This window comes from Sus scrofa, chromosome 17 (genome assembly GCF_054392235.1).
Source record: "Sus scrofa isolate SSC_HxYL_T2T_F1_AM1 chromosome 17, Sscrofa_HxYL_maternal_Yorkshire_Landrace_v2.0, whole genome shotgun sequence".
NCBI classification, from domain to species: domain Eukaryota; kingdom Metazoa; phylum Chordata; class Mammalia; order Artiodactyla; family Suidae; genus Sus; species Sus scrofa.
In genome coordinates, this window is record NC_139399.1 from 37,755,084 (window position 1) to 37,768,205 (window position 13,122).

A 13,122-nucleotide genomic window follows, 5' to 3' on the forward strand; every position below is an offset into this window, starting at 1 on the left:
CAGCTACCCTCTGGGGGCAGAACAAAGCCCCACGGTGTGGGCCGATGGGCAGGAGCCAGCCTTGATACCCCCTCGGGCCCCTCCCAGAAGGCTCTGAGCTCCCAAGGGCCAGGCAGCTCTCCCACTGGGCTGACCCCACTGGAGACCCCTTCTGAAGGCACCTGGGGGAACAGTGGGGTTGATTCCTTGGAAACATGATGGGGGTCACAGTGGGTAAAGGACCCTCTGAACTTCCTTCTGCTGAAGCAGCCACAAGGCAGGAAAGGCCAGGGAGGGTTGGGGATGGTCTTCAAAAATGACCATCTGGTCCGGGGCCAGGTGGCTGCAGGGACAAGCACAGCTGTGCACACACTGAGTGATGCCTGCCAGCAGCCAGGACACTGCGGCCAGGCTCTCTTAGGCTCTGCCTGAGCTGCGGACCTGGGAAGCCACCTAGGTGTATGTGCAGGACGCGCCCCCAAGTGTCTTCAAACCATGTGGCTAGTCCCAACCCAGGGGACCCTGCTATGTAGGTGGGGGCAGGTGTTGATTGGGGAGGTGATCGCAGACAGCACAGGGGAGCAGAGGCCAGGAAGGGTCCCGGGCAGCCCCCGACTTCTGCTGTGGAACCCACTTCTGAAGGGCCACCCTGGGACTGGCATGCTGGGCCCTCCCATCTCCATTGCCTCCTGTTCCCAGGGATACTGGCTGTCCTCAGACCTCAACTCTGTCCCTGCAGGTGGCCCCTGCCCTGCTGACGGGCCTCCATGGGCACAGGGAGCAGAGCTGAGCTGGACAGAGCTGAGGCACATGGATTCCAGGTGGACCCAGGCCTGCGATGACACGGGGTCCACGGTCCTGGAGGACTGGAGGGCCTAGCCATGGGTGCAAACAAAGTCTGACTTCTCCTGTTTGTGCTATATTGTCCGCGGCACTCTTCAGACACAAGGCCAATTGGGGGGTCGAGAACCGGGCCCCGGGGTCCACTGGGTCAAGTCACAGTCTCCACAGGATGCAGACAAGTCTGCCTGCTCCTACTCTGGGAAATTCGTGGGAATTAGGGAAAATGCTGCCTCCTTGTCTGAAGGTCTAGAGACTCTGGGACTGCATGTTTCTCAGAGGCCCCAGGAGAGGGAGATGCTGCTCTTGGTGGCTGGGTCCATCCTGAGTGCAGGCTGGAGCCCCTCCTATATCCTGACCTCTTCCCCCCTACCCGGGGCCAGGGAGCGAGTGTGAGCCAGCCCCTGGGCCCAGTGCTGAGTGCTCCCAACCAGGCCACACTAAACCCTTAAGGCCTGGAGGCAGAGCTCAGATGTACCTGGGCTGCTTGGCTGTGCACCTGCAGCTGGCTCAGGTGTCCTAGGGGGAGAGGGCCACCCCCCACCCCTTGGCCTAGCCTGCGTTGCTGTGAAGATGCATCCGCTGCCCAGCCCCCACCCTCTGGAACCAGGCTGCACAAAGCTGCTTGAAACGCTGGTGTTTAATACTAATTCTACGGGATGAAGGGGACAGAGAGGGATTTCCACACGGCCCAGGTGGGACACCCAGGCCCCTGCTCATGAAGAGAACAGGACCAGAGCTGCTGAGACGCTGGGCGGCCCCATCAGGGCACCATGAGTGCCTGGGTGCAGGGCCGAGGAGGCCAGGCTGGAGTGTGGTCTCACTGGTGTCCCTCCAAACAGGTGTCGTTCAGGAGGTCAAACTTTGTTCTCCATGGGTCGGTGCTGATGGTGAAGAAGCAGGTGACTGTCTGCAGGAAGAAGCATGGGGACAGAGTGAGGGAGGGGCCTTGGGAAGCTGGGGCTTGAGCTCTGAAGCCAGTGACCACCCAACCTTGCTCTCCCGAGGTGGGGGTGCAGCCTCTGGCCGTTGGGTGCAAACTCAGCCTCAGTCCTGGATGTTCCTGACCTGGGGCCACCTGGGTGACTCTCCGTCCCCGGGCTTGTGGCCTCCAGGGAGCACCAGCCTATCCCAGTGTAACCCAGATGGAGCTCCCTCACACACATGCCAGCTCACAGGGACCCTGATCTTACGTGGGCTTGTCCCAGGCCAGGGTTCACCCCTCATCACCTGGGGCAGGAGCCGCAGGGCAGCAGGGCGGGGTCTGGGCGGGGGGAGTGTGGTGGGACCCCTTCAGCCCCTCCTCGGGTTCTGGGTCAGAGCAGGGGGACCTGAGAAGCGGCCACTCAGGCAGAGGTGAAGGGCCAGGTAGGAGGGGGAGCACCAGGGAGGGGCTCCAGCCTTGGGACCCAGGAGACCCAGATGCAAGTGGTCCCCCACAATCAGACCCAGAGCGACCTGGGCTGCAGGCAGCTGGAATGGGGCAGGGGGCACAGACAGGCGGGGGCAAGAAGAGACTCCTGTCCTGCAGACCACCCCTCTGCGTCCCTGGGGGTGGCACTGTCACTGTTCCTCATGCCCCCCACGCCCGGAGGCTGCAGCCACAGCTGCCTAACCTGAGGGCGGCTGGTACAGTTCTTACATTGTTCAGGTCTGGGTTTCCTTGAAGCGGACAGTTGTCAATGTCCTCGTCGAACTTCCCACACCTGGTTCGGCCTAACTGCAGCTCCATGGAGAACACCATGCTGATATCTGTCTGGGGTTGTATAGACGCTGATGTGGAAGCGGCCCTCCTGCCCATCAGCAGCGGGAGAGCCGATCCACGCGGTGGGTGGGGGCAGGGGTGTTGGTTCTGCAAGGTTGCCAGATAAGTCAGATCTGAGAAAGGGAGATGCACCTCTGTGCCTCATTGTCACCTGCCCTACAGCGAGGAAAGTGCCATAGGAAGCTACTGCTACACACACACACACACACACACACACACACGCACGCACAAGCACACACAAGCAGAGGCACACACTCACAAACACACGCAGACACAGGCACACACACATAAGCACACGCAAGCAGACACAGGCACACACACACACGCACAAGCACATACGCACACACATGCATACATACACACTCACACACACGTGCTCACACATGACCAGCCATGCCCTCCCTTTCTGCAGAGTGTTCTCAGTAGCACATCTGAATCCATGCGACCATCGCAGCGCGGTGGCATACTGTAGAGAGGCGGTGGCCAAGAGAGCATATAGGCTTAAGAAGCCTGTTCTGGGAGGGGCATGACACACACTCAGTCTGTGTAAGTGGCAGCCCAGGAAGGAGCCCAGAGCAGCTAGGGGTAGAGAAGAGGCCCTGACCTCATGGAGGCCCCACAGGACCGGGAAGCCTGTTGATCCTGACCCTCAAGCCCACCCTCCCTCCCCTCTTGTGTGTGTCTGTCTGTCTCTGTTTTTTCTAAATTAATCTGTTTTTTTTTGTCTTTTTTTTAGGGCCACACCCATGGCATAGGGAGGTTCCCAGGCTAGGGGTCACATTGGAGCTGCAGTGTATCTGAACCACGTCTCAGACCTATACCGCAGCTCATGGGGCAATGCCAGAACCTTAATCCACTGAGCGAGGCCAGGGATTGAACCTGCATCTTCATGGATGCTAGTTGGATTCGTTAACTGCTGAGCCACGACAGGAACTCCTAAGTTAATCTATTTTAATGTTACATCCTTGACATCTTTTCTAAATCTATCTGATGCAATATTTTCTGTCTGGCTCTTTTTGAGTCAATAGCTTAATCCCATTGTAGTCCAGATTTTTTTTTTTTTTTTTTTTTTTTTTTGTCTTTCTAGAGCCACACCCGCGGCATATGGAGGTTCCCAGGCTAGGGGTCTAATCGGAGCTGCAGCTGCTGGCCTATGCCACAGCCACAGCAACGCCAGATCCGAGCCACGTCTGCAACCTACACCACAGCTCATGGCAACCCCAGATCCTTAACCCACTAAGCGAGGCCAGGGATCAAACCCACCACCTCATGGTTCCTCATCGGATTTGTTTCTGCCGCGCCACAACGGGAACTCCAGATTTTGGTCATTTTTAATGACACGCTGTCAACAGGTGGTGAAAACTCAAAATACATTTCCCATGTGCATAGACGGACGGAGGTTTTAGAAATTTCCAAATTATGTCTTTTATAAAAACTGAAAGCAACCGAATAGGTGTGTTACTTCTGTGTTGCTGGCTTCACGTGGTGGTAGGAACCCCTAAGAAGATTCATCCCCAACAGAGCAGGTGCAGGCCAGCCCCCCGGACATGGTTACCTACCTTCTCTCTCCACGACTTGAGGACCCGCACCACTTTGTAGGCATTCCTGTCCCGGCTCTTCAGGTTGAACTCATGTAGGGCATATTCCACGGTGGCAGGGAAGTACAGCTCCAGGGCGCTCTGGTCTTCCTTTTCCGCTTGCCCTTGGGGACCCCAGCTGAGCATCACCAGGAACAGAGGACCTAGGAGGAGCAGAAGTGTGACCCAGGGCTGAGCACCCCTGCAGTGGCATGGCTGGTACAGCATGGCTGCAGTGGCAGTGGGCACCCAGACCTCTGCCCTGCCCTGCTCAGCACCCTCCCAGCCTACGTGATGTGGGTTCGGCTTATCCTCCGGGTCACACTCCGCCCCTGGACCTCCCTTCTGGCATCACCCCCGCGCCTTCCCTCTGCAGCCCTGCCCCCTCCATCCAAAGCTGATAGAATTGCCTCCTGCCCGGGAGAGGGAAGCCAGGCCCAGGCAGCGTGGGTGAGGGAGGCCCAGTGGTGGAGGAGGGTCTCTGCACTGAATCCCAGCTGCACCTGGCCCCGGGCTCTTCGGCAGGAGGGAGACTGGACTTGGATGCCCCTGATTTGAATGTTGAGTCAAGGACACAGTGGACCCAGCAGCAGGGGAGGGTCAGCGAGGCAAGAAGCCGGAGCCAGAGGAAGAGATATTCAGAGTGGCTTTGTGGGCAACAGAGGCAGCCAGCGCACACCTACATCCCAAGCAGGGGAGGTCCTGACAGATCTTCCAGCTACCACCCCCACCCCAAGTTCTGGAACAGACAGGCTCCCTGGCCCCGGGCTGGTACCAAATGAGAGGATCTGCAGGTTCTGGAACCAGGAGGTTCCAACCCAGTTCCCGGGCCCCACCTTGCCCAACCTCATTGCCTGGTTGTTCATCAGAGCCTAGCTGGAGATGTCCACAGGTGGGCACAGCAGGGGTGGCCGGGGACACACACTGGGCCCACAGTGCCCTCGTGGTCAGGGTTTGTCATTCGGGGAGGAGCCTGAGTGGAAGAGAACTGGGTGGGCTGGGGATGAGCCAGGCATGCTGGAGGCTGCACTGTGCCCACAGGGGACGCTGGTGCCCTCTGGTGGCCTCAGGGCACGGTTTCCAGCTGCCGAGTCTGTTTCTGGGGAAGAGACCTTGACAGCCTGCAGCTGGGGCAGCAAGCACATCTCCGTGGCGACCACACAGCACAAGCCCTGGGCAGGCCTCTGTCACAGCTCCTTGAGAACTTGGCAGAGGCCAGAATCCTCTGGGGGAGTGTGGGATCCCCCGCAGCTGGAAAAATAAAACAAAACATATTGTCGAACATCAAAAGACTGCTGCTGGGAATTCCCTTTGTGGCTCAGTGGTCAAAGAACCGGACTAGGAACCATGAGGTTGCAGGTTCGATCCCCAACCTCATTCAGTCGGTTGAGGATCTGGCATTGCCGTGAGCTGTGGTATAGGTCACAGACGTGGCTCGGATCCCGCGTTGCTGTGGCTCTGGTGTAGGCCAGTGGCTACAGCTCTGATTAGACCCCTAGCCTGGGAACATAGATGTGCCACGAGTGCGGCCCTAGAAAACACACACACACACACACACACACAAAAAACAAACAAACAAACAAAAAAAAAAACTATTGCTAATTACAAAAAACCCACGGACATCTCCAGCGAATGATTTTAGTGCGCTTCTATACATGGGAAGAAGCAAGAGTCTGCGCTCATTGAAATCATCCCTTAGAAATGCATCTCACATACCAGTTACTTCCCTAGGGCCAGTGGCCTGCTTTTCTTCATCCCAAGTCCCCTCAAGCTCCTGTGTGGAAGTGGTCGAGGGCTTGATGGCCACAACATCCTTTGTGTACTGAATGGCCGGCTGCATCATTCTTTGTCCACCAGTAAGAATGTTAAGGCAAAGGTAAGAAAATGGAACTTTAGAGAGTTAGGGGAAAATGTGGTTGTTCCCCTAGAGACAGAATGTGCTCCTCTTTTTTTTTTTTTTTTTGTCTTTTGTCTTTTTAGGGCCACACTCATGGCATATGGAGGCTCCCAGGCCAGGGGTCTAATCGGAGCTACAGCTGCCAGCCTACACCACCGCCACAGCAAATGTCAGATCCAAGCCATGTCTGTGACCTACACCACAGCTCACGGCAATGCTAGATCCTTAACCCACTGAGCGAGGCCAGGGATCAAACCTGCAACCTCATGGTTCCTAGTCAGATTCGTTTCCGCTGTGCCACAACGGAAACTCCCAGAATGTGCTCCTCTTTGCTGTTCTCTGGCTCTAGCTAGAGAGAACAGTGGGGAAAAATAAACACATGATGACTTCGAGTTTTAGTTATCCCATGACCCAAGAGGGAATTTCTTACTTTAAGGAAGTAGAGCCAAGGGGAAAATGGACATAACGGGAAAGATGGGATTGTTGCCCCACACCTGGTCTGCCCGGCTGGTGATTTTTACTTGTCTGACCCCCACTCACCCACCTTTAGGGGGTCCTCTCTCCTCCTAAAAATCCCTGAAACTGCCCCCTCTCATTTCTTTGTGATGCAATGATTCGTGTTTACATGCCATCACCCAAGGTAAGCCAAGGTCTAGCCCACCAGGGAGCCTCTCTCCCCCTCTCTCATACGCACACGTGTAAAGACGGAACAGAAATATTAAAAGGTGGAAACTAGTTTGCACACACGCAAGACAGAAGTTTCAGTGGTGAAATGTATTTAGGACCACATTTCAACACCTCGTCCTAAATACATTTCACCACTGAAACTTCCACCTTGCATGTGTCCACCTCCCCTTCCTGTCTCCGCTGCTCCTGCTGGGCTCTTTAGGGAGCAAGGTGGGAGGGGGGTTTCCGAAGAGGGTGGCCACCAGGCAAGAGGAGGAGGGAGGAGGGATGCGGTGAAGGAGATTCCCCTGGGAGCCTTGGGACTATCCCAAGAATGTGGATCCAGGACAGACCAGAGCAGGAAGATATTTCCTGCACGTGGAGATTTCCACCTTGATTCTGTGAATGAAAAATGCCACCTGCCTTATCAGCCAACAAAGGATGTTGCAGCCTCAGCCACGGTAGCCACCCTTGACTGTGAACCTGAAGGAGACCCAGCATGCGACACTGGCCCCGGAGAGCTGAAGTGCACAGCAAAGGGAGGATTTCTGTGAGCCCAGACTCTTGCACATTTCCATACATAGAGAAGCGTGAAATTTATTACCTTGAGATGTCTGGTTTTCTTAATTAATTGCAATTTTTGATGTTCTGACTACCAGGCTTTTTTTGCAAAATCCCTGCATATCTTGGCTGCTTCCTTTTCAGGGGAGTCCCTCAGAATTATCTGAGAGGCTAGGTCCTCAGCTTAAAGTCCTCAGGAAGTCTGCCAAATAAAACATTATTCTCAATTTTTAGGTTGTGTGTTTTTTTCAGTCAACAATTCTAGTCACATGTAAGAGTGATGGTGTATTTTGCATTCACACAAGGCCAGTTCTGTTAATTTCGTGGACAGTGAACTTACAGAATACAGAAAGCATAGAAGCCCACTTTTTCTTTTTTACCTTGTGTATGGTAAGTGGGATTGAAGTTCACTCTTGCCCTATATCTATTTTCCTTTTTTCAAGGATGACTCTCTTGAGCTGTGGCTTGGACACCAGCTCCTGGGTGTGGCCCAGTGAGTCATGATTGGCTGGGAGGTGTGGGCACAAGGGAAGCAGTCCTGTGAGTCAGAAATTCCCCAGCCCTTTCCCTGAGCTTGTTTTTCCCTCAATCTTTTATTTAATATAAGTTCACACTTACAGGGAAGTTGTAAACCTAGCACCAAAGTCCTGTATATCCAGACTCAACCAGTCACTAACATTCTGGACACATTTCCGATATCATTTGCCCTTGGATTTAACATTTCATGACTAGATTTATACTCCTCAATATTTCAGTTGTATTTTCTAAAAATAAGAACTTAGGTCTTGGTATGTTCTGTTTTTTGTTTTGTTTTGTTTTGTTAATTTTCATTTGTCCTTAGAAATTTTTTAATTCCCGTTTTGATTTCTTCTTTGACCCAAGGGTTGTTTAAGAATGTGTCATTGAACTTCCACACATGTGTGAGTTTGATTTCTTCTTTGACCCAAGGGTTGTTTAAGAATGTGTCATTGAACTTCCACACATGTGTGAGTTTGATTTCTTCTTTGACCCAAGGGTTGTTTAAGAATGTGTCATTGAACTTCCACACATGTGTGAGTTTCCACGATTTTCTCTTTAAATCGACTTCTAGGTTAACGCCTCTGTGTCAGAAATAATACTTGGAATGATTTTAATCATCTTAAAATATGTTAAAACTTATTTTGCGACCTAGCATGTGATCCGTCACGGAGACTATCCCCTGTGTGCTCAAAAAGGATGTGTATTCTGCTGCTGTGGGGTGGGATGTTCTGTATGATTTTGTTTGGTGCATCTGGTCTGCAGCATGTTCAGATCTGCTGTTTGCTTATGATATGCTGCCTGAATGACATAACCATTATTGAAAGCAGGATATAGAAATCTCCTATGAATATTGTATTGCTGTTTCTCCAGTCAGATCAGTCAATGTTGGAGTTCCCATTGTGGCTCAGTGGCTTAAGAACACAATGTTGTCTCTAGGATGCAGATTTGATCCCTGGCCTCACTCAGTGGGTTAAGGATTTGGCATTGCCTCAAGCTGCAGTGTAGGTCGAAGATGTGGTTCAGATCTGGTGTTACTGTGGCTGCAGTGTGGGCTGGTAGCTGCAGATCTGATTCGACCCATAGCCCAGGAACAGGTGCTACAGCTGCAGAGGTAAAGAAAAAAAAAAAAAAAAAGTCTGTCAATGTTTGCTTTTCTTTTTTTTTTTTTTTTTTCTCTTTTTTTTAAGGCTTTATCCATGGTATATGGAGGTTCCCAGGCTAGGGGTCGAATCAGAGCTCTAGGCACCGGCCTACAGCACAGCCACAGCAACGCTGGATCCAAGCTGCATCTGTGACCACCACAGCTCACAGCAACGCTGATCCTTCACCCACTGAGCAAGGCCAGGGATCAAACATGAAACCTCATGATTCCTAGTCAGGTTCGTTGACAGCTGAGCCACAGGGGAACTCCTGCTTTTCATTTTCCCGTGTTTTGATGGTGGATTTCCATATATTTATAATTGTTTTGTCTTCTTGTTGAAATGGCCCTTTTATCACCACGTAATGAATTTTTGTTCACTGTGATCAGTTTTGACTTAAAGTCTACTTTGTCTAATGTGCATATAGCTACTCCTGCTGTCTTTGGTTTCCATTTGAATAGAATATATTCTTCCAACCCTTTACTTTCAGCCTATTTGTGTCTGTGAATCTAAGGTGAGCCTCTTTTAGACAGCATATGAACATATTGTCTGGTCTTGCTTTTTATCCATTCAGTCATTTTGTGTTTGAATGGATGAGTTTAGTCCATTTGTAAAGTAACTATTGATAGGTAATTACGGACCTGCTATTGTCATTTTGTTCAATGTTTTCTGCCTGTTTGGCAGTGCTTGTCCCCATTCACTGTGACAATGCTTTGAGCCCAAGGTTCAGATGTCTTCAAGACTGGCCACCCTCAAGATTTCCCGTCGTGGCACAGTGGTTAACGAATCTGACTAGGAACCATGAGGATGAGGGTTCGATCCCTGGCCTTGCTCAGTGGGTTGAGAATCCGGTGTTGTCCTGAGCTGTGGTGTGGGTCAAGGATGTGGCTTGGATCCAAGTTGCTGTGCCTGTGGTGTAGACCGGTGGCTACAGCTCCGATTGGACCCCTAGCTTGGGAACCTTCATATGGCATGGGAGTGTCCCTAGAAAAGGCAAAAAGACAAAAAAAAAAAAAAAAAAAAAAAAGGGACTGGCCACCCTCAGGACTCAGATGTGTTTATAGTCTCCAATCATTAACTATTGTTTTTCTTTAGTTTCCATAGAAATGCCTCTTGTTAACTATCTGATTCAAATACTTGGAACTTGTAGGCCTAATTTTAGGAGCCCACGTGAATCGCTGCCTCCTGAAATGGGACACAACCTTTAACTGAACTGAGTTGTTCCCAGGACCAAGAGTCTCCATCAGTGACATAGAGCAAACTACCAACTCAGGACCAGTTCAAACCTACTTATACCAGATGGCCACGATGTTAAAATATTCCAAAATATTACCTTTTTTTTTTTTTTTTTTTTTTTTTTTGCTTTTTAGGGCCGCACCCAAGGCATACGGAAGTTCCCTGGCTAGGGGTCAAATTAGAGCTACAGCTGCAAGCCTACAGCAATGCCAGATCCAAGCCATGTTTGCAACATACAACATAGCTCATGGCAACACCGGATCCCCGACCCGCTCCACTGAGTGAGGCCAGGGATTGAACCCACATTTTCATGGATATTAGTCGGATTCATTTCCACTGCATCATAGCAGGAACTCCCTATCATCCAAATCTTTGAACAGACTCCCAGGACCCCCCAAGATCAGTGACCTATTTTAATGGCTGGACCCTTCAAATTGGCAGAAGTGGCTAGGACTGGATTTCAGACTCTTACCTGTATAATCATTATGGGATTTATACTAGAACCCTATTTAGATGTGTCATTTCTTGGTTACAACCTGCCTGCACCCACGCCCTTAAACTCTGATGCCTGGCTTCACCAGGTGGAGTACAGTGTAAGCCCTGAGAGTTGTAACGCAAGTGCCTGGCTTAAGCTTTGATGGGAGAGGCACCTATTTCAAAGGGGTCAGTCTTGAGTAAACACATTGCCAGTCAATAACTGAACAAAGAGCCAGTCCCCTCCCCACCCCCGTGCCCTCCATCTCCTTGGTCTTAGAGATCTTCAGTTGATGTAGATAACTGACCATCTGGCCACTTTTCCCCCCTTTCTTTCTGATCTTTAACTCTCACACTTAGACATTTTAAACTCACCAATAAAGGGTGAATCTGGGAATCCCTAAGCCCCCGACCTTGATCTGTGTGGAACCCCAGGTCTGTGTTCTCGCTCTCTTTCCTCCCCCACCCCGCCCCCCGCCCCATGACCTTGCCGCGTTGCCCCAAGTGTGCCCTGCACCCTCCAGGATCTGTGCGTAATAAACCTTGTCTCTTTCAAAGCTTCCTGGGGTTGCTGCGGGGGACGTTTTGCAATCGTAAGAAGAACCGCAAGGGCCAGTCCAGCCACAGCACTGGTTCCCAAAGAGGAAGCCAGGGTCAAGGTGAGAGCCCCCGGCATTTCCAGGCGACACCATGGCACAAAACAGCCATCTTGCTGGGGTCACCCCACTCCTTGCTCCTATTATGAAAACAATTTACCTCCCCATTTCATCACTGCAAAGCTCAAGGCCAGGAATGCTACTGAAAGGACCTGTGTTTGACACTCTGTCTCTAGAATCAGATTTCTTGGCAGGAACGTTTTGGGGCACATTCTTCATATTAGCTTTCAACAGAAACAGCGGAAGAATATAAACCAAAAAGAAGAAAGTTGACTGTGATGGTTAGGGTTTGTGTGTCAACTTGACTGCGATGTCCTGTTGTGGGTCAAACACGGTCTAGATGTGACTCTAAAGGGGTTTTGTGGGTATGATTCACATCTGCAACCAGCTGACTTTAAGTAGAGGATATGACCCTTGAAAACACTGAGGGAACCTCATCCACCCAGGTCAGGGCCTGAAGAGCAAAAGCAAGTTTCTAGGAGAAAAAGGAATTCTGCCTCAAGGTGGTAACATGAGCCCTGCTTGAGCTTTCAGCTGCTGACCAGCCTGACAGAGTCCAGACTTGCCAGCCCTTCAAACACATGAGAAAATTCCCTAAAATTACACATACATGTCGATTAAAAACAACAATAACAACATAACCTAAAAGTTGAGGGTTATGTTTTATCTCATGGACAAAACTGAGGTCTTGGAGTTCCCATCGTGGTACAGAGGAGATAAATCTGACTAGTGAGGTTGTGGGTTCAATCCCTGGCATTGCTCAGTGGGTTAAGGATCTGGCGTTGCCATGAGCTGTGGTGTAGGTCGCAGATGTGGCTTGGATCTGACACGGCTGTGGCTGCCGCCAGCAGTTGCAGCTCCGATTAGCCCCCTAGCCTGGGAACCTCCATATGCTGCTGATGGGGCTCTAAAAAGCAAACAAACAAATAAAACAAAAAAACCTGAGGTTTTAAGCCTCGGAGGCAGCGTTTCAAGTAACCCTGAGAAAATTGCTTCTAGGAGGTGAGAGGCTAGCTAGGATATGTAGGGAATTTTGCAAAAAAGGGCAGATAGTCCAAACGAAATATCACTGTTAATAAAAGAAAACTAGATATCTCAAGTTAAGGAATTTAGTGCTCTTCTATGTATGGGAAAATGCAAGAGTCTGGGCTCACTGAAATCATTCCTTTGATATGAAATAAAATGTAATAAATATGATATACAGAGAGAGTCTTTTTAGGGCTGCACATGCAGCACACGGAGGTTCTCAGACTAGGGGTCCAATCGGAGCTGTAGCCGCCAGCCTAAGCCAGGGCCGTAGCAACTCAGGATCAGAGCTGCATCTCCAGCCTTACAACACAGCTCACAGCAATGCGAGATCCTTAACCCACTGAGCAAGGCCAGAGATCGAACCCACATCTTCATGAATACTAGTCGGGTTTGTTAACCACTGAGCCATGATGGGACCTCCTATATGTATTTTATATATATATATATATATATATATATATAATTGGCTCTACTTCTCTGGAGAACCCTGACTCATTTACTGATTCAGCTAAAGGAGGAGAGAGACTTCCTTGGAGGACCTGGTCCCCTGAGGCCAATAGATCTGAAGGTCAGGCTGGGAGACGGGGACTGAGGCGGATCCAGCTGCTCTTGAAGGGAGCACAAGAAAGGTGAGAGAAACACAAACAAATTAGAAACAGTGACCGAGGCAAAAGCATCTCACGGATGAAGAGAAGCAAGATCTCAGGACAGACTGGACGGCACCTTTGGTGGAGGGGTCTTTGGGGGCACTGTGCAAAGAGCACCCACAGTTACAACAGTTGGG

General features: G+C 50.9%; 1 protein-coding gene across 1 annotated transcript; it reads right to left on the reverse strand.

The window, feature by feature from the left end:
• Positions 1-1,441: 1,441 nt before the first annotated feature.
• On the reverse strand, positions 1,442-4,445 carry LOC100516302 (cystatin-9). Its single transcript, XM_003134304.4, has 3 exons — positions 4,144-4,445; positions 2,462-2,575; positions 1,442-1,729 (listed from the first exon to the last, which is right to left on the reverse strand). The coding sequence occupies exons 1-3, from the start codon at positions 4,387-4,389 to the stop codon at positions 1,640-1,642; spliced, it is 450 nt and encodes a 149-aa protein (XP_003134352.1). The 5' UTR covers positions 4,390-4,445; the 3' UTR covers positions 1,442-1,639.
• Between the last annotated feature and the right edge of the window lie 8,677 nt (positions 4,446-13,122).

Coding starts and splice junctions, on each gene's coding strand:
- LOC100516302 (XM_003134304.4), bottom strand. CDS start 4,389: ATGCTGTACCAGCCATGCCACTGCAGGGGTGCTCAGCCCTGGGTCACA. Junction 2,576..4,143: donor TCAAGTCGTGGAGAGAGAAG/GTAGGTAACCAT, acceptor ATACAACCCCAG/ACAGATATCAGCATGGTGTT. Junction 1,730..2,461: donor GAAACCCAGACCTGAACAAT/GTAAGAACTGTA, acceptor TTCTTCCTGCAG/ACAGTCACCTGCTTCTTCAC.